This window comes from Branchiostoma floridae, chromosome 14 (assembly GCF_000003815.2).
Source record: "Branchiostoma floridae strain S238N-H82 chromosome 14, Bfl_VNyyK, whole genome shotgun sequence".
NCBI classification, from domain to species: domain Eukaryota; kingdom Metazoa; phylum Chordata; class Leptocardii; order Amphioxiformes; family Branchiostomatidae; genus Branchiostoma; species Branchiostoma floridae.
This window is the reverse complement of record NC_049992.1, coordinates 3,187,162-3,212,352: the sequence shown is the minus strand read 5'-3', so window position 1 is coordinate 3,212,352 and position 25,191 is coordinate 3,187,162. Positions and strand designations below refer to the sequence as shown.

The following is a 25,191-nucleotide window of genomic DNA, read 5'->3' as shown; positions in this document are numbered from 1 at the left end:
ACCCTCTGTGCTCTGCCGACTTTGCTAAGACGTCTCGAAAAAGTCCCTTGGAGGAGTTGTAAAGTCTTGAAGACAGAGAAGCTGTGAACATCACATGTCAAAGTCGACCTGAAGCCGGGAGTTCTTTTCCTTCCGTTTAGTACAAATTCAGTTTTTCTGCCGTTTTCTGCTATCTTGAACGCTTCAAGTTTGTGTACAGTAAGCGTATCGAGCCTAAAGATCTGCTATACCTTCTTTGCACGAAACAAACCAATGTTTTGACCCTTATTTTTCTTGCGAAACGCGAAACTTTCGACAAAGAGTGTTTCGAACCGTCCCACAATGCACCAAGAGTAGCCGGAAGTAGATCTCGGCAGTGCCGGTTGTTTTTTGCACGAATCGGTCAAAAATCGTCCCAGAAAAATGGTAAGTGTCGTTCTAACTGTCATTCTGTGAAACAGAACTTAATCTAATAGCACAAGGAATGCACAGGACCTGTAAGAAGCTTTAGCGTTGTTTCAGGGAAAATTTCTTGGCGGTTTGTCGTGCTGTTTTGGATTAGGTGGGGAGGGGGGCAGGGAGGGCCGCATGGTGGTAACGTAACAACAACGTCAAACCAGAGATACGTATATGATATACAGACGTATACGTGCTTGATATTTGTTACCTGAAGTCAGTAAGTGCACTAGGAGTGTTCAGAAACATTCCTTTAGTAGTAAGTATCTAAGTTACATTGTAATTTGTAAATAAAGGTATATATAGCATTTTGACATTTTTTCATATTTATAAACAAGTTTCACTAACAAATGATATCCCTTTTCCACAGCTACCTCTGTCATTGCTGAAAACTGCTCAGAACCACCCTATGGTAAGTTACGTCAGTGCTATTTACATTTGTATGAAGTGCATAAGATTATTAAAATGTTTGTAACAGTTCATACAAGCATCAGTATCCATCATAATTAATTGTCACAATTGCTATCTTGAAATATTTTAAATGGGGCATCAAGAATGGTTTAACTTGCTCATTATAACTACATGTAATAAACTTTATACCTTTATTTTATACCACATCCAGGATAGAAGGCTTCAGCTTCATACTTGTTACGTATTTCAAGAAGAATAAGTTTGTGACAACTTTTTCTAACAAAACCATGGCTTAAGCATGTCTACCACAAGCTCTGCATTCTGTGCTCTTATTTTTTCTTACATGTAGGTGTGAAGTAGACTTTTCTCCAAGTTTGTTTCTTGTGTTTCCCAGCTGGTGGAGCTGAAGAACGGAGAGACGTACAACGGCCATCTGGAGGCCTGCGACAACTGGATGAACATCAAACTCAGGGACGTCATCTGCACATCACGGGTGGGTGGGAATCAGATGAATGTTATGGGTTTATCTTACAAAAGTGTTGCAGTTCTAATCTTAATTATTTTTTTTTTCAATTTGCAAGGCATTGAGCTACAATAAAGCATACAGTGTTTCAGTTCAGAGATCTGCATGTATTTTACAATTTACCATGTATGTGTACCATAATGCTTTGAGCATCCTAATGGTTTGAAATGTATTTTTTTACATTTTTCCCACCAGGAGGGAGATCCTTTCTGGCACAGTGTTATGTCCGGGACAGCAGCATATTCCCAGTACACACACACACACGTGCACTTGGACTTCGAAATCAGCTCCCTTTGTCTCCCACAGGACGGTGATCGTTTCTGGTGCATGCCTAAGTGGCGAGTGAGTGCTACATCCGCGGCAGCACCATCAACTACCTGCGTATTCCCAGTGCACATATACATGTACATGCATACGTACGCACACACACACACTCTTGCATGAACATGAACAGAAATACACTAAATTGTTCCTTTTGTCACGGATGGCAATTGTTTCTGGCGCATGTTACATCCGAGGCAGCGCCATCAAGTACTAGTATTTGCTCATCCCTTCTGCACACTTGCACACACACACACACACACACACTCATAAACACAAGTGTACTTCTAAGTCAGCTCCCTTTGTCCCCCTCAGGATGGTGACCGTTTCTGGCGCATGCCTGAGTGTTACATCCGTGGCAGCACCATCAAGTACTTGCGTATTCCTGATGAGGTCATCGACATGGTGAAGGAGGACATCGTCAGCAAACAGCGCACCAAACAGCAGGGCAGCCGAGGCAGGGGACGTGGGGGGCCTGTACACAGAGGTTAGTATAACTACTCACACACACATCTACTTTCCCTGGAAGATGCACTCTAGGTCTAGTGATCTTTTGTTTCTTCAGAACCCTTGATCTGTTTCTCTCAGTTGCATTGGCTGTACACACATTCTTTTGACACACCCACTCACTTACCATTTTGTATTCTATTGAAATTGTAATGCCACAATACAGGAGTTAATCCAGGCAGCACTCACTGTCCAGTTAACTCCATTGAATTGCAGGGCTCGAAATACACTTTTCAGTCAACTTGCACCGGTGCAAGTTGAGCCAAAAGTAACTTGCACCAAAAGAAACTTACTTGCACAACCCAAAATAGTGAACTGTTAACCGTTAATCAGAAATTTGCAAATGTACGTGAGTAAGTGGGGATACGTGTTTGGATATTTGTTTTGCCATAGCGCATTCTATTTTTCGTTGTAAATCTTTCACAAAACATTTTACAAACAGTTTCATAAAAAGGTGAATTTAAGCTTTTTTTGAGACAATTCAATGTCTACAGTCGATAAGATTTAGATTACTTCTGGACGCTTCGAGTGACATCCATCACTATTCTTTACCATCGCTAGAATGAAGTGGTAGAACAACTCAATACAAGTACATACAAGTACACATAAAAACAGTTGAACATATCAAAGTCACTAACTTGTATGCAAATGTAACTAATATGCAAATCAAGGTAAGACAGCACTATAGGAATCATTAGCATTGTAGAGATGGAGTTGTCTTAAAATATTGTTTACCTGGATGTCTAACCTCCATGAACAAATTTAGGTTTTTTTTATTCAGGGTCATTTTCTTTTACCTTTCACTGACAGACAATATTCTTGGTGTGTGTAAGCTTTTTCTAATGCCAGGTATTAGAGGACAAAAGTAACTTGCACTGGTGCAAGTTTGGTCTAAACTAACTTGCACCACACTAATTTTACATGCACAAACTTGCATATGCATGTGGTATTTCGAGCCCTGAATTGTGTTCGACATGCTTGCACATAGATGTGGTGGCTCGATCATCAGATAGTAGCCTGCCAGATGCATCAGGCCAAAATTTATTCTAACCTATAACAACTGTTATGTAGTACAATGTGCTTTTTGTTTGCTACACAAAGAAAAGGCGACTGGAGATGTTTTTGACCATGGGTCCTTTGCTCTTCCAGGAGGTTTTGGAAGCAGAGGTCGTGGTGGTCCAGACAAGAGAGGAGGAAGAGGCGGACCTAGATAGATGGTGTCATCTTCATCTTCCTGTTCTTCTACTGCAGTCTTACATCAAGAGGGATGAGCAAATAAAGAGGAGACATTAGCTTGAGATGTCACCCTGACTTAAGTCTAGTCTAACTCTAAGGAGTATGATCTTGAGTTTAATTTTACGTACGTATTAGAAAAACCCAAAGGTACTGTATTTTTTTTTAAACAGATAATATGACATGTGTTATTGTATTGAAAAACGCACTGGTTTATTTTCATTTGCTAGTACAGGGTTTAAGACATGCTTTATTTGAGTGAACTGAGATGGGAGACATTTGTTTTGCATCCCTTCCTGTTTGCTCTTTGAGTTTGACTGTTTATGTCTCAAAAAGCTCATGACTGTGTATCTGTGGTATATGATACCAGATAAGAAGTAAAAGAACTTAACAGTTTGGACAGAGGCGTTTGCTAGTGTTGGTTATTTTGTCTGAAATGTGTGTTGTCTGAAATGTGTGTTGTCTGAATGTTGGCCAAAATTTGCCAGAAAAAAGGGTGTGATAAAATTTGAACAAAAAGGGTCCTGTTTCACACTTGTTACTTCATGCACATGCGAATACCACCGCCTTCCCTACCCCTTTGGTAGTGTGCATTATCCAGTTATCACTTTCCTTTCCCTACATGTACGATTGTGGAGCACGAAAGCCATTCTGATGCTACAGTATCTACATTTCTATAAAAGAGACAAACACCATACACTGTGCCTGGGGTTTATTTTACATGATACATTTTTACGTTACATTACAGTTGACTCTCGCCAGAACTTAATATATGGCTTCTTAAATATGAATATGATCCTGGACCAACATATTTCTGAAATTATACATATTTTTTAGCAGCTACATTTCAATTTAAAACATCAAGTAGGGCTCTGGAGGATTTTATAAACACAATTTAGTGCCGGCCGCACCAATATGATTTGTTGCTTCTTGTACCTTGGTACACAAATTTACATTTTACGTTTTTGAAATGCAAGTAACACCAGTCGTCAGTCACAGATAAAAGACAGCAAATGCTGTCTGAAACATCTAACTGAAACATTTCTAGATTCCAACCAGTTGCTTCAGTAACTCTTACCTTATCTTACCTAGTCCCATCCTTATGCCTAAGGCAAGGGTTGGAGACTATGGTAGCATCCAGTAACTGTTACCTTGCATATATTATTTTAGGTATTGAATGTAGATCAGTACCAAGTTATCTTATCAGAACTTTCACTTTAAAACTTCTGAAAAACCCAAAGAGCAGCTTCCACCAGAGTAAGCTATTACATGTACGGTTACCTCCTGGCCACAATAATTTTCATACACATGGGATTTTGTATTTTATATTCTTAAAATTGGAATCAAGACATGACATTCTATCATCATACATGATTCAAGCTAAAATGGTGCAACAACGATTCTGTGGAATGGTTTTGCAGATGTCCATGAATGCTTCAAGCATCCGATACACTGAACTGATCGGTACAAGTAGACTAGTGCAACACATAACTCTAATGCTATATCATAGTATTACATACAATCAAGCTGGCATTATAAACATATTACTATACATGTACATGTGTATTAACAATGCTCTGCCTGCAATGCATAACAGTGGCAGACAACAAATCATACCTACTTCACATTATACTTGAACTAGTTTAACTGTAATATTTCACATTATAGTATACTTAATATACAGAATTCCACATTGGCTATGCGAGAAATAAATCATCATGCCCTTTTTTCTTATAGGTCAATGTCAATATATATCTATGTCTAAGAAAGTTGCAAGATACAGTCCTAAAGGCACCTGAAGAGTGGTCAAGAAGGGATATGTTTTTTTTGTATGTCAGTGTTCAGGTTACTTTTAACTAGAACACTAAGACTAAGAGCATCTAAAGTTAGAATTCTTTTTTATATTAGAGATGTCTTGTAAGGTACATTGTACATGAATAAAATACATGGATAAACTTTAGCTAGAGAATGTTTTACAAATACCATTATGGAAATCTTATAAGGCCGGTAACAATCTTGTAGCTCTGTTTGCTCCTTTGGTCATGTTGATGGAGAAATGAATGGCATTTGAATGGTCGCCTAAAAGAGTTCAGATCCGCTTCATGGTCCATGTAATAGGGTTTGACCACAGGCATTTAGAGGTTTGATCTATGTTTCACTGCTTCTGACAAATATTAGATTCCTGTAATAACTCGTGAGGATGTCAGGACCAAACATTCAAATGAAGACAAGGGCAGACTATTCTGTGAAGAGGCAATCGTTGGGGCAAACCAGAACATCAGAATATGATGGATTATGGAGAAATAAAGGTTTAAAACAGAATGTTTTGTAGCCCCATCCAATCCCACGTCAGTATGCTTCAGGTCTGGTCAGGTGCGCGTCTGCCCTGTCGTCTGCTCTCATCGATGGGACAGGTTGTTGGAAGTGCACCATTATAGTAAAACATGTACCAGACTATTCTGTAGAAGCAACCATTGGAGCAAATCAGAGCATCAGAATATGATGAATTATGATATTTTAAGGGTTAAAAACAGAATGTTCTGTAGCCCCATTCAATCCCACATCATGATGATCATCGTGAGGGTTCAGGTCTGGTCAGGTGCGTCTGCTCTGTCATCTGCCCTCATCAGTCTTGACGGGTTGTTGGAAGCAAGCTGGGAAAAGTCCTTGAAGACATCTGAGAAAGTCTCATCACCTGAAGAAAGTGAAAACATAAAGTATTGACACTCCAAAGTGTTTCCAGGTAAACACCGCTTCACCAAAGAAGAATTTTTTGATTGACACTACCTATCAGTTTTGAATTCTTACAACTATAAATGACAGTGTGTACAAAGTTGGTAGCCTGAGTATCATCCTCGGTAGTGACTGCTGGCTACATACTTGCGCTTGATAACTCTGTGGTTAGCAAGAAAAAGTATTGAGCCAGCAGTTACTACATAGGGTGGTACTCAGGCTACAAAGTTGGTACTCAGCCATACGATAAGATAGAGTGCTACCTCCTGAAGAAAGAAAGAAGTAAAAAAAACTGCAAACATTTCAAAAACTGTAAAATGTCAACATTTTCCTTAGATCAATATTGAGTGGCCTTGGATCAAATGGGGGAAAAAATCAACATTCTTCTATCAAAAGTACTGGATTCCATACAACACTCAACTGGACAACTCACCAGGGTTTCCGTAACCCTCCGACTCTTTCATTTCTTCATTCATTCTGGCAAGTCTGAGTCTGGGGAGAAAGGAAAAGTTTTAGTACACTTTCACTGTTGCAAACTTACGAAAGATGACATTAATGTCAAGATGAAGACATGTAGAAATGTATACTTACAAGGTCACGATGTCGGCATTAGTGGTACTGAGTGCAATGGCCAGGGGGTCCTGAAAGTACAAAAAAAAAAAAAAAGAATTCAAATACAGCAGTTAGCAAAGGCTGGTATCACAAATACTCACTACACTTAGTAATACGTAATAGACAGAATGACACACTACTTCCTATGCTCTGTTTGACCTTTAACTTATTGTTACATTTTCATGATAAAACCTCATAGTTTGACAAACAATTTTGCCAGACATTCTACAAAATTACTTCAATTTCAAAACTAGTAGTTTAATACATAGTTTAAAACAACAACTACACTGTACAAATGTATACGCTATGGCATCACCAACTTTGTAATACTGTACATGTTTGCTAAAACATTTCCAACTTTTATGAAACACAGGTAATCTAAACTATACAGATCGAGGTGATCATAAAGCACATATCCCACCTGCCCATCCTCATCTACAGCATGCTGGTTTGCTCCCCTCTTCAGGAATAAACAAACCTGCCTAAAATCAGAAAATCAAAAAGATCAAGCGAATTATTATATATTTGCCAAAATACAAGATGACATAAGAGGCTATGCAAAGTTTTGAAGTATTACAAAAAGTGGTAATTAACTTGACAAGTTCATAAATTGTGATTTCCAAAAGCTGAATCACGAGTCCTTACCCCGTGTTTCCCAGGATAGTAGCGTGGTGCAGTGGTGCTCTCCCCTTCCCATCCTTCACATCTAACTTAGCACCATTCAGGAGTAGGAACTCACAGGCTCCTATAGAACCCTGAACCAGAACAGGACAAGAAGGAAAAATAAGAACTCAAATGCCACTATCAAACCCTGAACAGAGATAGAGGTACAGGCTGAACTAAAGATAGGAACTCACAGTCGCTCCTATCAAACCCTGCATGGAGTCATTCAGTACGTACAGAAGGAAAGAAATAAGAACTCACATGCCTCTATATATCAAACCCTAAACAAAGGTAAAAGTTACAACATATCTGGTTATGCTGGTCTTGTATTGTAAGATATTTAGATGCTCCAATAAACAGCTATGCCTTTTTAGGTCCTCTACATTTCCCTGCGGTGAATACTTTGAATAGGTCAAGACAAGGCAATCACAAAAATGTGTGACTTTCATTTCATGTGTGTAAAAAAATGGCAGATTTGTTCTGTTGCTCTTTGGTGACTATTTTGCAGTGTGGCTTCACAAAAATAACTTGAACAAAAAAGATTCCATAAAATAAAACACATTGTGTCAATGACTTATTCAACGATATATGCTTCTGTTTTAGAATCAACTAAATCCACATCCTTTTTGACTTACCGACTCCACAGCCTGGTGTAGTGGAGTCTTGTTCGTGTCCTCTGAGTTGACCCAGTTCACATCTGCACCGTGAGCTAGAGCTGCTGACAGCACGGGGAGGTTTCCTGGGGAAATGATGTACAACACATTCAGACCCATATGATGATATGATGATATGAGGCTTCAGGCTTTTATGAAAGCCTAGAGTGAGAGTTGCACTTGTAAAAAACACTAAATATAGCAGAGACTGCTGCTGTAAAACTTTGACTGGGTAATGCAATGTAAGTTGATAACATGTTCAGCACCAAGGACAGGGCTAGTAGATATAAAATCAAACCTGTAATGCTTGTAATCACCACCTCTGCATAAGAATCACCTGGCCAACGAGACCACTTTTTGGTGGACTCCCTTGGATCTTATTTTCCCATTGACATGGCATTGAGCATCCTGTCTATAATAGTCACCAATCTATTGCAATCATTTTCTCGACATTCCTTGAACCGTCACTACAGAAAAGTTGAACTGCTCTGACCACTCACCTGCGGAAGCTGCCTTGTAGAGGAGCATGTTGGGGTCCAGCTGACTGAGCTCCATCACCTCAGTCATGTCAGCTGACCTCCTGGTCGGAGCGTCACAGTCTTCAGACAACTCTCTGTCTCCTACTGAACCTACAGGGGCACACAGCTGAACAACGTTAGCTCAAGACAACAGGGAAGGTTTAGAATTCGTTTGTAACTTGTGTTGAGACAAAGCTCAAATTGTACAGCTATGGTAAGAAATTTGTTCAGATCTTGTTATGGATACCAGAATGTCAACTAGCTGTGAGTTTAAGTTCATTGTCAAGGTAGGAAAGATGCAGGGATGGAGGCAGGGGGGGCTCAAGCACTGTTTTTTTTTCATTCCATTTGCTTATTTGTTTAACATTTACCATATACCAAAAGAGAGGTACAGCACATCATTAGCAACTTGGACCATACTTAATATAGGATGCAAGATTCAGTGCAAAGTTTGACACATCCACATTCTTTTGGGATTCTGAAGTCATGATACTGCAAGACCAAAAAAACAGACTTTGATATTTGGTGTTTTTTAAAATCATTCTTAGACTGTTATTTCAACATTGAGATTCTTGTCCGTGACATTGCATACACTCTTTCAATTTCAATTTTTCAATTTCTCTCAAGTTCCAGGATACTGCAAGACCATGGAACTAGGGTTTTGCATTCTTCAAATTAAAATTCTTTCTATGACTTTTTTTTTTTTGCATTACATCAGCAAGATTCTTGTTCATGACATCCATTAGCAATGCAAGAGTCTTATCATGCTTATTTCCTGACTTCTTCTCAAACAAGCAGTTATACAGTAAAAAGGTTAACTATTCCAGTGGGGAAGGTAGTGGCTAGGAGAAGCCTTTGGGGGAGGGGAGGGGTGTAGGCATGTTGACCTTCACGCCAAAGGTCAAGGTCAAATCAATGTAAAAACCAGCTGCTTAAAGCCACCATATGCAGCATAGAGTTATCATGAGGTTATTGTTATTCCCTTTATTAAAGTCTCAAATAAAACTTGTTACGGTTAAATAAAATAAAAATTCAATTACTTCATAACACTTTTCTTTGTTGATTTTTCTATTGTACATGTATCTGAAAAGTTATTTTACTTCAGTCTATGATTACTCTTAGAATATTTCTATGATGATACAAACTTGGTTTTATGAACAACACCCACTGCATGAGATGCAAAAAAAACAGATGTCATTCAGAAAATCATGTTTGAATGGTTTAAAATATTTTTAAAGAAAAGAAAAACAAGTTGTCAGGTGTAAAATATTAGTTTATAGCAAGACAGGGAAGCTGGTCAGGCCATCACCAGGCAGGGTTTCTGTTAAGGTGTCAGTTCCAACCTTATCTGTGGGGTAAACAACATTTGTATATCTGTTGTTTTTAAAAATAGCATATTTCGGGATTTCGACGGAAGTCGACAGACGTCAGTTTCAAATTGCTATATTTTCAAACTACAGTACAGATCTCAATTGTGTTTCCATCTGTACACGATTAAATGACGTGCAATTCTTGGTTAAATCGAGATAAAATTGAGATTAAAAGTCGTGCAATTCTCGATGACAACACGAGTAGATGCATGTATTGCAGTTTGAAACCGCCGCCTGTTGACTTGATATCGCTAAATAACCTGTTTTTAGAAACAACAGATAATACAAATGTAGGTTTTCTCGCGGATATAGGTTACCCCACGGATAAAGGTGAACTAACGTTGATGAGTCAGTTTCCAACCTTCGTCACCACAAGCGGGGGGAGAGTAACGGGCCGACCGTGTTTATTTTTTACCTCTCAGAAAGGGGAATTCTTCCAGGATGTCAGGAACGATCAGAATGTGGGGGACGCTAAGGGGGGGTCTATCCTCCTCCAGGTCTGGAAGGGGTGAATATCAGCAGGAAAAGTTTAATTTTCAGAGAGAAATATTATAATAAAGAGTTTTAATTTACACATGTCAGCTAGGTAGCTACCTAGTTCGAATACAGTCAAATTCAAGTGTTTTAAATTTGTTATACCGTATATTCTCGAATAAAGTACGCACTTTTTTAATTTTTCAATACTGGAAAGGTGCTACAAGTTGTTGCCAAAGTCTGTGTGCGTACTTTATTTGAGGTTAATGCATGGATAAATGGTAAAAGAGCCTAAAATAAAGCCAGTTGTAGCTACACTTCCAGGAAGGTTTCAAAACATACACATTGGAGTTGTCTTGGTGTTGTCTTACCAAAGAATTGTCTAAACATAATTTACATAAGACTTGCATTTGCATACAATCCTTTTGAGTTAGTGACATTGACAGTTGTACAACTGGTTTTCCCAGTTAGATGTACTAACTGACTTCTTCTGCCAGTTCATTCTCAGTGATTTTGACAAGTTACAGTTAGGCAATCCACAGTCAAGTTTAAAGAGACAACAACAGTGTAACCCCAGGTTATTTCATGCAAAATAACCCGTGGAAAACAATAAATTTGAATTTAACCAGTTCAAGGTCTGTCCAAAATTGGTGGAGAAGGGGTGCGTACTTTATTTGAGTTTTTCCATTTTACCTTTCAGTCCCACAAATCTGTCTAAGACTTGCCCCAAATCAGGGGTGCGTATTTTAATTGGGGTGCGTACTTTATTCGAGAATATACGGTACATCTTCAGAAAAAGTTTTTGGTAAATTTTTTTCCACAATCATTTCATTCACTAGATTTATTATTCCAGTGGTTTTACATGCTGCAAACTGGCAAACATTAACGGATCAGAGGTGGCAAGCACTCTTTTTCTTCTTGACAATGTAGACATACAATGTGTAACCTTTTCTAAGAAAAGGGAGAGATAAGAAGATAAGTTGCTGGTTATACCCAAAAAGAAGAATAAAAACATCAAGTTAGCTAGACCACAGCTTGGAAGTCCAGGAAATATATCTAATATTTGAATTTTGAAGTACTTATCATGTATAGTTTTCCTTTTTTCTTACCTGAGTCTTCATCTGAGTCTTCTTCACCAAACACTAAGAGGTCTTCTGCCTCCTCAAGTCCACTGTCTGATCTGGCACCTAAGAAGAAAAGGATTCATGCAATTATTGTATGGTAAAAGTTAGATCGAGAAGCGACTGTATATACTATTGTGTATAAAAAACGTTGGAGCAGTCACAGTGGCAGGCCTTAGGGGCATGTTCGGGCATGACGCACCCGCCATACATGAGTCAGGGGTAGAAGGAACCTCTTAGTCTTACATCCTTGGTCGGAAGTCCTCCTAGGAGACTGATACTCTGAACAACAAAGCTGCCTCTGCTGGAGCTATCTTACATGTGGCAGCCTCCTGCACCTGTGGGACTATGGGCATCAGTAGACGAGAGGGTGGAGAAGGAATTGCACACCCCTCCTTCACCTTAAAAAGTCATGTGCAGGTCAGGCAAACAGAACCCACCAGGAAGTGCCTGTTTGCCTGCTCATCTGTCGAAAAATCGACAGGAGAATTAAAAAAAAATGTTGGTACTATCCGGATGGTATCCAGGCTAATGATGATGACACATCTATGTAGGTTAGACATCCAGGTAATAAGATACGCCAAAAAGTAGTTACTCAAGCAACTGGATATGGTTTTGGAAACGGTCAGACATTTCAATTACTATCCAGTATTCATCAGTGACACTGTAGAGATCTTGTTGGAGAGGGTTTTTATATCCTAGCTGTGAATTGATATGTAAAAGAGATCTAATGATGATGATGATTGAAACACTAAACATCATACATCACCCACCTGAGTGAAGCGACCCGCTGGATGTGGACCTGCTCACAGCCTCCCCCTCCTCCTCTCCAGAATGGACCGACTTGAACCTCTCCGGAAACTTCTTCACGCTCCATCTCCGAATAACGCGCTTCCGCCCCCGCGCAGGCGACGCGCCGTCCGCGGTGACTTTACCAGGCAGTGGCCTCAGGAAGTCTTTCTTCACATACTTGGACTTGATCCACGATTCTCTTACTGATCTGTGAAAGCCAAAGAAAGTTGAAAATTAAGTCAAAAAGGAGATGTACAAGTCTTAGAGTACTCAGGACTAATGTTGTCTTCCTTCCGGTGAGTCGTGATCTGTTAGAAGGTTAAAAATTTCAAGGACGTCCTTAAAAGCATCACCTGGTCACGTGTGAATGTTTTGTTTTGCAAGGTCTACAAACAACCACCACTAAATGCATTAATATAATAGCAAAAAGTGTTGTTAAACTTCCAATAAACATCACATATCCAGGAGACATTTTGCAAATCAAAATAGCCATGTACCGGTAATAGTAAGAGGTAACAGAAATAACATGAAGAAAAGAAACTAAATAATACATAGTTTTGTATCTCATTTTTCATGTATGTCAGCTGAAGATATGTAATACTATGTACCTTGGACAGTCTGGATACGCCCTCCTGTCTGCACACTCAGTGGAGTTGGCCTCATACGTTTTGTTCACGGCTTCATTCCCCAACAGAGACATGACCTGTAGATGGTATCAAAAAAAAAGTCAGCAGTGATCAAGAAAAAGAAATTATGATGACAATATAAAGTAATTGTTTAATCAATTAAGAAAATGACACAGTCATCCATTAAAAAATTAGCCTGATGAACAAAGTGTCTGTCATGGTCAGTGGTATCTCCAACAATTTTCTACAAGTGGTAAACACACATTATGTAAACAAATAAACATTCAAGCACATGATGATGTTTACCCCAAGGATTTCAGGTTCCCACGCATCCAACGTCAACGACCTCACTTTGGACAGGTGGACTCCCAACGATCTGAAAAAATAAATGGAAAAACCTACTATATGGCCAATAGTACATTCCTAACTTACAGTGTACATATACCTAAAGCAACAACTGTTTTGTTAGAAGAAGCAGAACTCCAGTTAGAAGCTCTGAGGAAGATGTCTGACAGACATCAAAACGTAAGCAGGTGAGAAAACTGGTTGTGTAAAAGAAAACTGGTTGTGTAAAAGAAAATTCCTATGTCCTATGATCTATCAACCTGATGAAATTATTTTCGGACTTTATGGAACAAAGTCACGATTCCAACCTTTTTGTATCTACTCACCTATGAATCCCGGAACACTCTATACACAGGACAATTCCCAGATTGATGCTGGCCCATCTAGGCTCTGAAACATACAGGTGACATTCAGGCAGGTGTCATTATATTTATGATGTCAATAATGAAAGGCCATATTCATAAAGCTCAGAATATGTTTTACATGCATACGTTTGGGATGATAATAAGAAAAGTAGATAAACAAGGCCTATGAAATAATGTTAAACTTTGTGTTTCAACAGACTGAGGCTAGCAAAAACCTTCTGACCCCATCCGTTATTTTGTCAACCGATAGGCAAAAGGCATAAGATTTTTCATCAAGAAAATCCATTCCTACTGACCCTATTTCAATAGCAATTATTACATTAATTCTCCAAAACCCAAGTATGTTACAGTTTTTACAGACTTGACAAAAGTTTTGTCCCACCTTTTTGTCTGCAGTCACAACACACATTGTTTCCTGGAATCTGCAGAACTTGTCTCAACATTCTGTACCAAAAACAACGATATCAAATTACACATTATGTAGTATAATTTCATCTCCTACAAACAGAAGTTTGAAGTTGACAATGATCTGAGGATTTAAAGGTTCATTCCACTCCAGAAGGGAGTCACTCAGTGTTATTTTCCAATAGATAATACATGATCAGCCGACCTTTTGTGGAATTCCACTTGTGGCGAATTACGCAACGTGTGTTTGTAAAACAATATGACACTCAGTAAACCCATGCAGACCCTACCCATGTATTCCCTATACGTGTAGACACTTCCTTTATCGTGAATATTTTCGGCATAAATGAGGGGCACTAAGCACACCAAGAAGGTCAATTGTTCACAAGATATCAAAGAACACATATCTAGACGTGTTTTTCTTAGCGTCCCTGAAATTAGCTTTGTATCCTAACTTAAGTCAGGCAAATTGTATTCAGCCATAGGCTGAGATTAATCTAATTTAATTAGAGGGTACTTGGGGAGTTTTGTAGAAGACTGAATGCTTTTTGATGCGCGTGGGGCTAATGGGTTCTCTTTCGTATCATGGTACATAGCATACATTTGTCACTTCTACAATTAATATCTACCGGAAAATAACAGTCCCATCTGGAGTGGAATGCCCCTTTAAGGCCTTAATCTGAAAGCGGTTATACATTTTATACTGCTATCAAAAGTTCCTTAGATAAGACATGATAATCTCAAGAACATACTATCTTAGAAAGCGTCTTGAAACTGCCATGCATGAGATGTCACCACTGATATTATTAAGTAACAAAATTCTTCAGGCTTCTACTTGTTACTACTTGTTAATTCTGCATTAGAACAGCATATTATGTAAAGTATTTTGAGGCGGACATAAGAGGGTACATGATGACTCACGTGTTCTTTGGCTTAGTTTCAGACTTGAGAGGTGGTAAGGAGTTCAGCATGGAGGGTACGGTAGAGAGAACACTTGGGCTTCTGGGGTCGTCTTGCAGACGATCCTGTAACGTTGGAAAAGAAGAAAATTCTTCAGTGAGGAAATGACAGGAAAACAGCTTTTCAAAGAAGAACTTAATTGTGCAACAATTGTACATGATACAATATATGGCAACAACTACACAAAGTACAAAATAGAGGCATAGGATAAAGCTTAACAACCTAGTTAACGTAACAATAAGGGCTAGCATAATTCTTTGATATAGTATTACAATGGAGTAGGCTAATCATTAGTTTTTGTATTCTTTCTAATAGCAAAGCAGTCCTTGATAAATTTGCCTATTTTTGCATTATGGGAGTTCTGACATCTAAAGATATATACAAATCTGTTTGTAGCATCGAGTCTCTTGAAATTTGCTGTACTTGACTTGAGAAATGTGAATAATTCATACATAAAGTACACTGTAGCATATTTAAATGACTTCTGGCTGAGAGAAAACAGCGAGAGATGATGACAACTGCCATTACCTGGAAATTCTCCTCTCTGTGTCCTTCTCTAAATGCAGTAGCAATGCTGGCCTGTGAAGGAAAATGGAAACACATTTTAGAAACATCAAATACTGAAACCGTGGTCTAATACATACATTGTAACGTTAGTTCACCTTTATCCGCGGGGTAACCTATATCCGAAGTATTCTAAAGAAACAGGGTTTTAGGGTTATCACGTGAACTGACGGTGGTTTAAAACTGCTGTATTTTGAAAATATTGCCAGAAACCACCGTTCTTCGACTTGATATCCACCCCCTGAAAAATCCTGTAAAAAAATACCCTATAAACAACGGATATAGGTCACTCCGCAGATAAAGGTGAACTAGCGTTATAGATAAAATAATCCTTCCCAGTATGTGAATAAAAAGAGGAGATTCAATCGGTAAGTTTAGACTCTGTGTAACTGTAGTACATTACTGACCTGCAGTGCCTGTATCCAGACTTGTCTCTGGTTGTCTGACTCTGCCTGTAATGTGTAGCTCCTGAGGAAAGGAAAATCACAACTTCAGTCCTACAAAATCTTAACTACTAGTATAAGAATATCTGACACTCTTTGTAAACACTGTTTCTCATCAGCCCTCAATGCTTTGCATAAGGCCAAAGCAATGAATGGACTGTATTAAATACAGATTATGCACAGATCATGCTAAAGAAAACTATGGGAGCTAAGAAAGTCTGCGATGTACAGGAAAGTGGAGAGACTTGACGAAAGACTGATTGCAGCTGCAGGGTGTCCAGACCACTGCAGCAGCAGAACACAGTGGACTACTAAGTACATATCATCAAAATATCAAAGACTGCTTTGTTATTAGAAAGAATAATGAAAGCCATGATTAGCCCAACTCGATTGTAACATTATATCTTGTTTTAGCCCTTTTTGCTATGTTAATAAGGATGTTAAGTCTTATTCTATACACCTATTTTGTACTTTGTGTAATAGTTGTTGCCATACATTGTACCATGTACAAATGTCGTGCAATAAAGTTCTACTGTATGATCAAAATATGAATGAAAACCTTAAAGTTTATACTAAAATTATAGTACAGGTCACAACAAAGACAAAAACATGTATACTATTAGAGAAGTATCACAGATCTAGTCTAACACAGAAGTTTGGCTTCTTGGTAATGGTGCTTATTTAGTTATCATAATTACACCAATGACACAGCCTCATTGCTTACTTGGTAGGAGAAACAATCTCGAAACAGAAGTTCCTCTCTGTCTCCTCGGCTGGTTTTACGGTGCATATTCTCAGGTCTGGCACAACCACTGTCGTCTCATCTGGGCAGGACGCCTGGGGAATAGCATCAGACAAATTACTCTTTAGATTTGCTCTACTGGCAATTACATGTTTCACCTTCTTTGTTTCTATATTTACATTCATCTCATGTTGGATGGCAAGAAACCTACATGTAGTACAAGCCTGATAGCTGTCTTTCCCCTCCAACATGTACACCTTGTCATCTACATTTTTATAAGACAAGTTTTATGCAATAAATGATTAGACTTTAGAAAATTGTAAACTGACCTTGACTCTTTTCTGATACACCAGCTGATTACTCTGTATGGTGAACCACCTCCTGGAAAACAAAGATATTTTCTCATCTTATAAGAGAGCTGGACCAAACAAGATTGAAAGGGAACGTGTACTGTCTAAACCCAATATGACTCACAAACTTAAGATTCCCAGGCAAGGGTCTTAAGACCTTTACCCACCTGACCCATGTCTTAAAGGCATTTGTTGTTCTCTTGAACAGGTACCCCTCCATCACCACCTCCGAGGAGTCGCTGACAGAACTGGATCTCATCGGGGGAGACTTCAGGGAGTTTTCCTGGAAACAACAAAAATATCTTAAAATTTAAGTTAAATCTTAAAAATATCACACAATATGCCATGATCTGAATCAATAATAACTAACACATATAAGTTTTTAGTCTTAAAGTAAACCAACCCTTTTGATGGTTCTGGACAGCTGGCTGCTCAGTGTGTGTCTGACACATGCACAGGCAAACTGTACCCAAAATAATTTATTTTCTCTCCCAAATAGAACTATTGGCGCTCCGTGCAAAAACAATACCTTTGAGAATGTTGCATATTACATCATACCCAGGCTATGTTTGTGTTCAATATTAAGTGTTCCAACTGGTCTGTATTTTACAGTACGGCACTGGACTCCATACTTTGATTCAAATGATTCAAACTCGCTTGCATGTACTGCTGTCGAAAATTCGAACACGTCAACTGTTCTTGAACCAGACTGACACTGCATTCACTTTGGTTCTTTTTTATTCGAATTCACTAATATTGTACCAACTGTTAGTTGTACTAGATGCAACAATATGACCTATCTGTATCATTACTAATACCAAATGACAGTCATAAACTCTGCACCTACCCTTTCCTGAACTAACAGATGTCTTTCTTCCATCTCCTTTTTCTCAGCTGCTGCCTGTTGTGTCATCTTCTCCAACTGGAACACAAACAACAAGTTTAGTCAATACTTCAGTTTTGGTTATCAAGCTACCAGAAATAGGGCATGGGCCTACAATGGCCCCTAGAATTTGGCCAAGCACGTTGGGTCACCCCTTAGTATCTCTTCTCCCCCATATACATGGGGCTGAAGGATTAACAGTTAATTTCCTCTCCAAAGGACAGTTCCATCGCTTTAAATTAAGTGTAAATCTAAAACAAATTTTAAAGAATTTGCAGGAGATATGTAACTTACGGTCCTTACGGATGCAGTGATCAAATTTTGGACAAGACCCAGGAATATTTCAATAATTTGCCATACATGTATCATTGTGATGTTGTTCTAGTTTATGAACATTATTAAGTAGAGGGCATTTATTTTCTACTTGAGCTGTTATAACATGCTTGAAGAAGGCTTACACCTATTAGTAGTAGTGGTAGTAGTACATAGTACACTAAACTATGCATGATGATTGATTTTGTATCACGGAGGAAGCAACTTTAAGCCTATTGTTAAACTCTAGCAGCTGTTACAGAAAGTGCAGAATATCTGACCTGGGCTGCCACGGTTTTCATGTAGGGTTCAAGGTCATTGGTGAGGTCGTATCCTTGGTGATAGAATGTGTTGACGGCATACATAAAGGACAACATCTGTGGAGCAAGAACAAGACAGGTCAGGTTTAAATGTATGTAACACGATAGCTACAATTTGCTTGAGCATACATGAGCAAAATGTCCAGTGACCACCTTTACATGAGGACCACCTGGCCATTGAAATAGTCAAAACTGGCCACAGATATAGTCAAACCTGGCCACAGGTAGAGTCAAAATACTGCAGGAGACCACAAGTCTACATTACGGCCACTTGACCATTGATAGACAGTCAAACCTGTACGAGTGACCACCTCTACATAAGGTACACCTGGCAATTGCAACCACTTTTTGGTGGCCCCACAATTTTTCCCGTTGACACAAATATCAACAATTCTATAGTGACCACCTGTCTACATACAGACCAGATTTTACCAGTCCCTTGAGCTGTCATCTTGTGTAGCTTTGACTGGAACTGTAATCTACTTGGAAAACTCAATTAAGGTGCAAATATCACCTTACTTCCATGCGACAAAAGAGACAAAAGAGGACGCAGTCCTTACCGTGTCCATGACTTTGAAACGTTTCTTGGACTGTACCACATTGATCTGCAACAAAGAAAGGTTTGTATATACATGTAAGGCATAACTAACAACAATATTTGCATTAGTGAAGCAAATTACTGCTGTAAAATTAGAGAAACTGATCATCAAATGTAACTGTGAATAAAATGCAAGAGTCACTTAAATGCAGAATTATATTTTGTGAATTTTGTTTCCTCAGCCAAGATATGGTTTCTCCAATGAAAGTCTTGACACTTTTACAATGGCTTATTCACATGATGGTTTTTCAGTAACCTCTTGATTGCAAATTTATGATCATTTGAATGTCTCCTTTGTACTATTCTACAGAATTGTTTTAATTGCAAATTTAGAACTTTGGGAAAACTTCCTTTCTTGCTTGAACCTCCTTTCTTCTTCTCCATTCTACTGCGAAATAAGATCATAGTGAAGCAGCATACATGTACATTAAATAGATGAGTGAAATCTGATACCTGGAAGACATAGTCAAGCGTGACGTGCCCGAAACACGACCTCATGGCGGTGAGGATGTTGTTGGTCTCCTCCAGCTCCTGGGGTTTGTTCCTGTTAGCCTGGGCCTGGCGAGACAGGGCCGCGTCCATGTCATCACTGATCTTCTCAAAGTGCTTCTTAGTGTCCTTCACTTTCTTCAAGTCACTGGAGAAGAAACATAACATGAAAATTAAGTTTGAAGTTGTACCAAGAAAGAGGTGGTTTGTTCTTGTTGGCCTGAGCCTGGCGGGACAGAGCCGTGTCCATGTCATCACTGATCTTCTCAAAGTGCTTCTTAGTGTCCTTCACTTTCTTCAAGTCACTGGAAAAAAATGCAAAATGATAAGGAAACTTGAAGATGTACTAAGAAAGCGGAGTTAGTTCCTGTTGGCCTGCGCCTGGCGGGACAGGGCAGCATCCATGTCATCACTGATCTTCTCAAAGTGCTTCTTAGTGTCCTTCACTTTCTTCAAGTCACTGGAGAAGAATGGAAAATGATAAGGGAGCTTAAAGATATAGTAAGAAAGAGGCAGTTTGTTCTTGTTGTTGGCCTGTGCCTGGCGGGACAGAGCCGCGTCCATGTCATCACTGATCTTCTCAAAGTGCTTCTTAGTGTCCTTCACTTTCTTCAAGTCACTGGGGAAAAAATACAACATGATAAGGAAGCTTGAAGATGTACCAAGAAAGAGGCAGTTTGTTCCTGTTGGTCTGTGCCTGGTGGGACAACGCCGCGTCCATGTCATCACTGATCTTCTCAAAGTGCTTCTTAGTGTCCTTCACTTTCTTCAAGTCACTGGAGAAGAATGCAACATGACATGACAAGGAAGCTTGAAGATGTACCAAAAGGGTGCATACTGTTGAGCGAAATATTGCCAAACTATGGAACTTTCTTAATGAAAAGTGACTACCTCCTGTATACAATCTTCATACCTTCAAAACCAGCTACAACTTACTAGTGTTCATTGCTATCTCTCAACATTACTAATTTCCACCATCCGACTCAGTTAATGGCCTTCAATTGAAAAAATCCACACTTTAACATTTTTTTTTAGAGAAAAATGAAACAGAAACTGGCTATTCATCCTCTTCCATGATAATAGTTTTAACACACACTTTCCTTGTCCTAGTCCTAGTCTGTCTCACAAATTTTTTTTTTCAATTCCCTCATATGGGTTATTTACAAGAAGAAAACGATCCTTACTTTTTAACAAAGTGGTCCAGGTTTTTACTGATGGCCCTCTTGGCTTGGTCAAACAAAATCTGGAATGAAAAATAAGAAACAACACAGTTAGTGAGGACATTGATGGTGAAGGCATTTATCTTTTAAAAAAAAGGAATCTAAATGTTAGCCATCTAGGTGAACATAGCTTATGACATCTGTAACAGTATAACTACAATCAGTAAGGTTGCACTGAGAAAGAGATCCATTCTGTTTATTGCAAGTTCTTGCCCAAGGGCTAATTGCAAGTCTCAAAAAATGATAAACAATGGTAAATAGTATAGAGTAGTAAGCAACTAATTCTAGTGATTAAAGTACTTACTGTGTGGTAATTCAGCATTTCTGTCAGCCCATCTGCAAATCTACACAAGGCATCCTGCAAAATGGCACAAAAAGATGAAGATTTACAGCAATGAAACTTTAATTTTTACAGCACCATAAGTGCATTCTTATGGCCACCACACAACAGTCAGGCATTAAAAGATGACAGCACTCAACAAAGAATTTCAATAACAAAATGATTCTGTAACTCACGTTGACTTGTTGGTCCCCTCTAAAATAGACAGAGAGCTCCTTAACTCCCCTAATAAAAGCCCTGTAAAAAGGGAAAAGTAAAGTGGTAAAATACTGTAAATGGTTAGAACTTGTGTTGTAGTGTTGAAGCCAATTTTGGATAGTACTTTTATTTAAATCTAAACCACTTGACACAACATTTACTTACCCATTTGCTGTATTATATGCTTTCCCAGCTTCCATCATTCCATTGCACAGTTTTATAACCTGGAACAACAAATAAACAATTTAGTTCAGGGATAGCTAGTCACATTTATACATAAAAGGTGTCAAATTGTCAATACAACTTACAATTCCTTTGAACTCTTTGCATAGGAAAATCAAAATCACAAAACCCCAACCACTGCCTGTGTTGTTTTTAGTGACAAATGGTGAATGCTATGATGAAAATCATTTCCCTTCTTTGTTAATTATGTTTATGTATACCACTACTACTCTACTTTGTATGCAATTAGCCCTCGGGCATGAATTTGCAATAAAGATTATATATTGTACAGTTGGCTAGCCGTTGATAATAGCCTCCGGCTAGTTGGGTAGCCCTGGCTGTATTTCTCTCTATACAGCCGAATAAATCAAATCAAATCAAATCAAACAATACAACTTAATTAGTAACTTATACTTTATATTGTTCTTTTTTCTTAACTCACCTTTTCTAGTTTAGTCTCCAAGTCATGGATGTCATTCTCAACTTGCTCCAGGGACACTCTGAAATATGGGAAGGAAAGGCACTGGTTAACATATTTGTGACAATTACATTCGTTGAATAATACCATATAACAGAGTATATGGAGAATGGCGGTGGAATTTCTGTTTGGGTCACTCTTTATTTGATGTACATCTCTGGTCTCTGTCAACAGTCTTGATATAAGGTTTGGAATATGTTAATATAGATCCTAGCCTGGAATCGTACATGTGGCTTCCCCCAGTCAAAGAGGTTACTGTATTAAAAACTATTATCTAATGCATTTGGCCTCTACTCTAGCATCCTGGATGCTGGACCAAATGCATCAGATAATACAGTAACCTCTTTGACAGGGGGAAGCCACATGTACAGGCCCCAGTGTGCCGCCCAATTACCACAGTTTGGCACACAACCTTTAATTATCAACCATGTGAGAAATAATTAACGGTCAGGTGATAATTAGAGATCAAGTGTGAACTCTAACAGTGGGCATGTGGCCTCCCTGGCTGAAGGGGGCATTGTCTCAGGAAGTAAATCCCCTTGGAATTTACCTGAATTTTTCTAGCACAGTGGGTTTGACATTAAGGCTACAAAGACGCATAGATGCATGAACCTTATAGGCTCTTCATATGAATCTTGTTACGTTAAATCATAAACTGCTATGCTGTGTTACAAAACTAGTTTCGTACTCTAACAAACCAATGACCCTGTGATTCACATCATTCAGAACTGGAATTGCTGACCACCAGCCATGTGTGTGCTATAATATAGCATCATAGTCATGCACAACATATTTGTGAAATGAGTAGGTAATACAAAAACACATTGTGTGGGGCTACATTCACACATAACCAAGTTACACATTTGCACAAGTGAGCTGCAGAAATGTGAAGTTCAACTTCAAGTGCAACAAGCCAACAACTGTCAACGGTCCGATAAAAACAGCTGTACCGAGGGACCACTAATCTCCCAGATGTCCCGTAGATAGTCTGAGATCGCGCGGATAACGTGGAAGGATACGGGGCTAAAGGGCAACACCATTCATTCATGCAAAGGCGTAGTCCAGTGGTTAGCGGCCCTGCCTCTGGAACTAGAAGCCGTGAGTTCGATTCCGGCTGTGTGGCTCACTCGACACTAGGATTGCTGACCAATGGCCCTATGTCTATGTATGTGTGCTATAACATATAGCATCATAGTCATCCAAGGCATATTTGTAAAATGAGTAGGTAATACAAAAACAACACAAATTATGTGTGTGGGCTATATTCACAAATGCAACCAATTTGCACAAGTGAGCTGCAGAAATGTGAAGTTCAACTTCAAGTGCAACAACTGTCAACGGTCCGATAAAACAGCTGTACCGAGGGAGCTCTAATCTCCCAGATGGCCCACAGATAGTCTGAGATCTCGCGGATACCGTGGAAGGATGCAGGACTAAAGGGCACCCGGCCTCTCTAACGGCCTAGTCAAAAATAGACGCAGCCAAACATGGTATTGTCCTCACTGACCTCGCACAAACATCATCAACCTTAATTAACAAAGTCAAGAAATTTCCAGAACATATCGTGATCGTTTGCAGATATTTTCGATTGCTAAGCAACCTTACATCATGCGCATAACAACCTCTCCGAACGCTAAAATGTGTAGGCGACAATTATATGTTGCCCCCCTCCCCACTTTCAATCGATCCGGTGTTGTTGCGAACACGATTTTGCGATGAGCCGTTATTGTCTTGGAAAACAAAGTCTTGTGACCTACCGGAACTTGGGAGAATCCTTGAGGCACTCCTCGAAGTCGATGGTGACTCCCATCTTGGTGCTTGAGATGCAGAAGTTTAAAGAAACCGGAGATTTTAGGATGCGGATATTACCTCATTTTTCTGCACTGATGTCAAACTTGGCCTGTCAAATGATCGGCAGCACGCGATTCGCGTACCGATTCGCAGGGGTGGTGTTATCAGTAGCATAGCCACACGTTCGGTGTCAGTACATTCGAGCCACCTTGCTCGTTCTGAAACATACAAAAATACTCTGGCCATCATTGCGCTACCGCTACCACTATTAAAGCTGTTTCGTTTTAAATTTGACATTTTTTTAGTAAGACTGCCTTAATATTTTCTGTATGCAATTTTCTTACTTTTTTTGTTGAGCATGGCACTTTGCTGTCTGAGGAAGAGAATGCATTTACTTTCTTTTTCAGTTTTCTGCTGTGTTGTAGCAGTTTGCGAACTCAAAATTTTAAAGATCATCAGTTTTGTTGGTCTTTTTCTTTGAACATTTTTTTAAAACACTAATTCACCTTTATCTTTCATATACGTTTTAAAGCAGGGTATTTGGGGATATCAAGAAACGCCTGGTCAGACATTGTTAATGGCACCTCATATGAGGATGAACTGAACTGAACTGAAGTTGATGGACGTTGGTTTCAAATTGCAATATTTAAAAATCATTGCAGTTGATGTTGACATGATATATCTAAAACTAGAGTTCGGCGACCTCATACCTCCATGAAATATTGAGTGTTTTTGTCGATTTTATGTTTGTTGATGATGACTTGTATGTAATGATATTAGTGTTATTTCTCCTAGTTGTGTGGATAGTTATCACATGGGCACTATGGTAACATGCAGCAGGTGTGTGGAATCTTTATGATGTATATATTATCAAGTTATGATAGTACTGGCAACTTGCAAGGTAGTGAGTATGTTCAGAATTCATAACAAATAACTGCGACACATCAGGATACAAACACATCTTCAACGCAAGCAATAAGACACAAAATGTCCATCAACCAATAACCACATATAGGTTACGGGGACAAGTTTATGTCAGATATATCATAATCCAAGTACATACCAACACAACATCAGCGTAACGCCACGTGGAGCACGAAACATCTAACAGCACAAACGAAGTATAACACACCAGGTCCCCAAAGTCACAAGTGGATAAATACAAAGTTAATTA

At 39.0% G+C, this 25,191-nt stretch overlaps 2 protein-coding genes across 2 annotated transcripts; one reads left to right on the top strand and one right to left on the bottom strand.

The window, feature by feature from the left end:
• Positions 1-60: 60 nt before the first annotated feature.
• LOC118430554 (U6 snRNA-associated Sm-like protein LSm4) lies at positions 61-3,444 on the top strand. Its single transcript, XM_035841490.1, has 5 exons — positions 61-405; positions 806-847; positions 1,241-1,339; positions 2,006-2,177; positions 3,347-3,444. Exons 1-5 carry the CDS (start codon positions 403-405, stop codon positions 3,409-3,411), a joined length of 381 nt encoding a protein of 126 aa, XP_035697383.1. The 5' UTR covers positions 61-402; the 3' UTR covers positions 3,412-3,444.
• Positions 3,445-5,961: 2,517 nt separating this feature from the next.
• LOC118430894 (arf-GAP with coiled-coil, ANK repeat and PH domain-containing protein 2-like) lies at positions 5,962-24,171 on the bottom strand. The gene is made up of 32 exons (XM_035841927.1): positions 23,984-24,171; positions 22,191-22,248; positions 21,692-21,750; positions 21,505-21,565; positions 21,293-21,346; positions 20,953-21,011; positions 20,389-20,544; positions 20,148-20,228; positions 19,733-19,994; positions 19,242-19,286; positions 18,643-18,738; positions 18,014-18,088; positions 17,334-17,449; positions 17,146-17,197; positions 16,799-16,911; positions 16,039-16,099; positions 15,596-15,646; positions 15,029-15,132; positions 14,085-14,146; positions 13,664-13,727; positions 13,299-13,368; positions 12,975-13,069; positions 12,348-12,574; positions 11,563-11,640; positions 10,395-10,478; positions 8,592-8,720; positions 8,074-8,177; positions 7,421-7,530; positions 7,197-7,257; positions 6,755-6,804; positions 6,597-6,655; positions 5,962-6,125 (listed from the first exon to the last, which is right to left on the bottom strand). The coding sequence occupies exons 1-32, from the start codon at positions 24,034-24,036 to the stop codon at positions 6,016-6,018; spliced, it is 2,859 nt and encodes a 952-aa protein (XP_035697820.1). The 5' UTR covers positions 24,037-24,171; the 3' UTR covers positions 5,962-6,015.
• Positions 24,172-25,191: the final 1,020 nt, after the last annotated feature.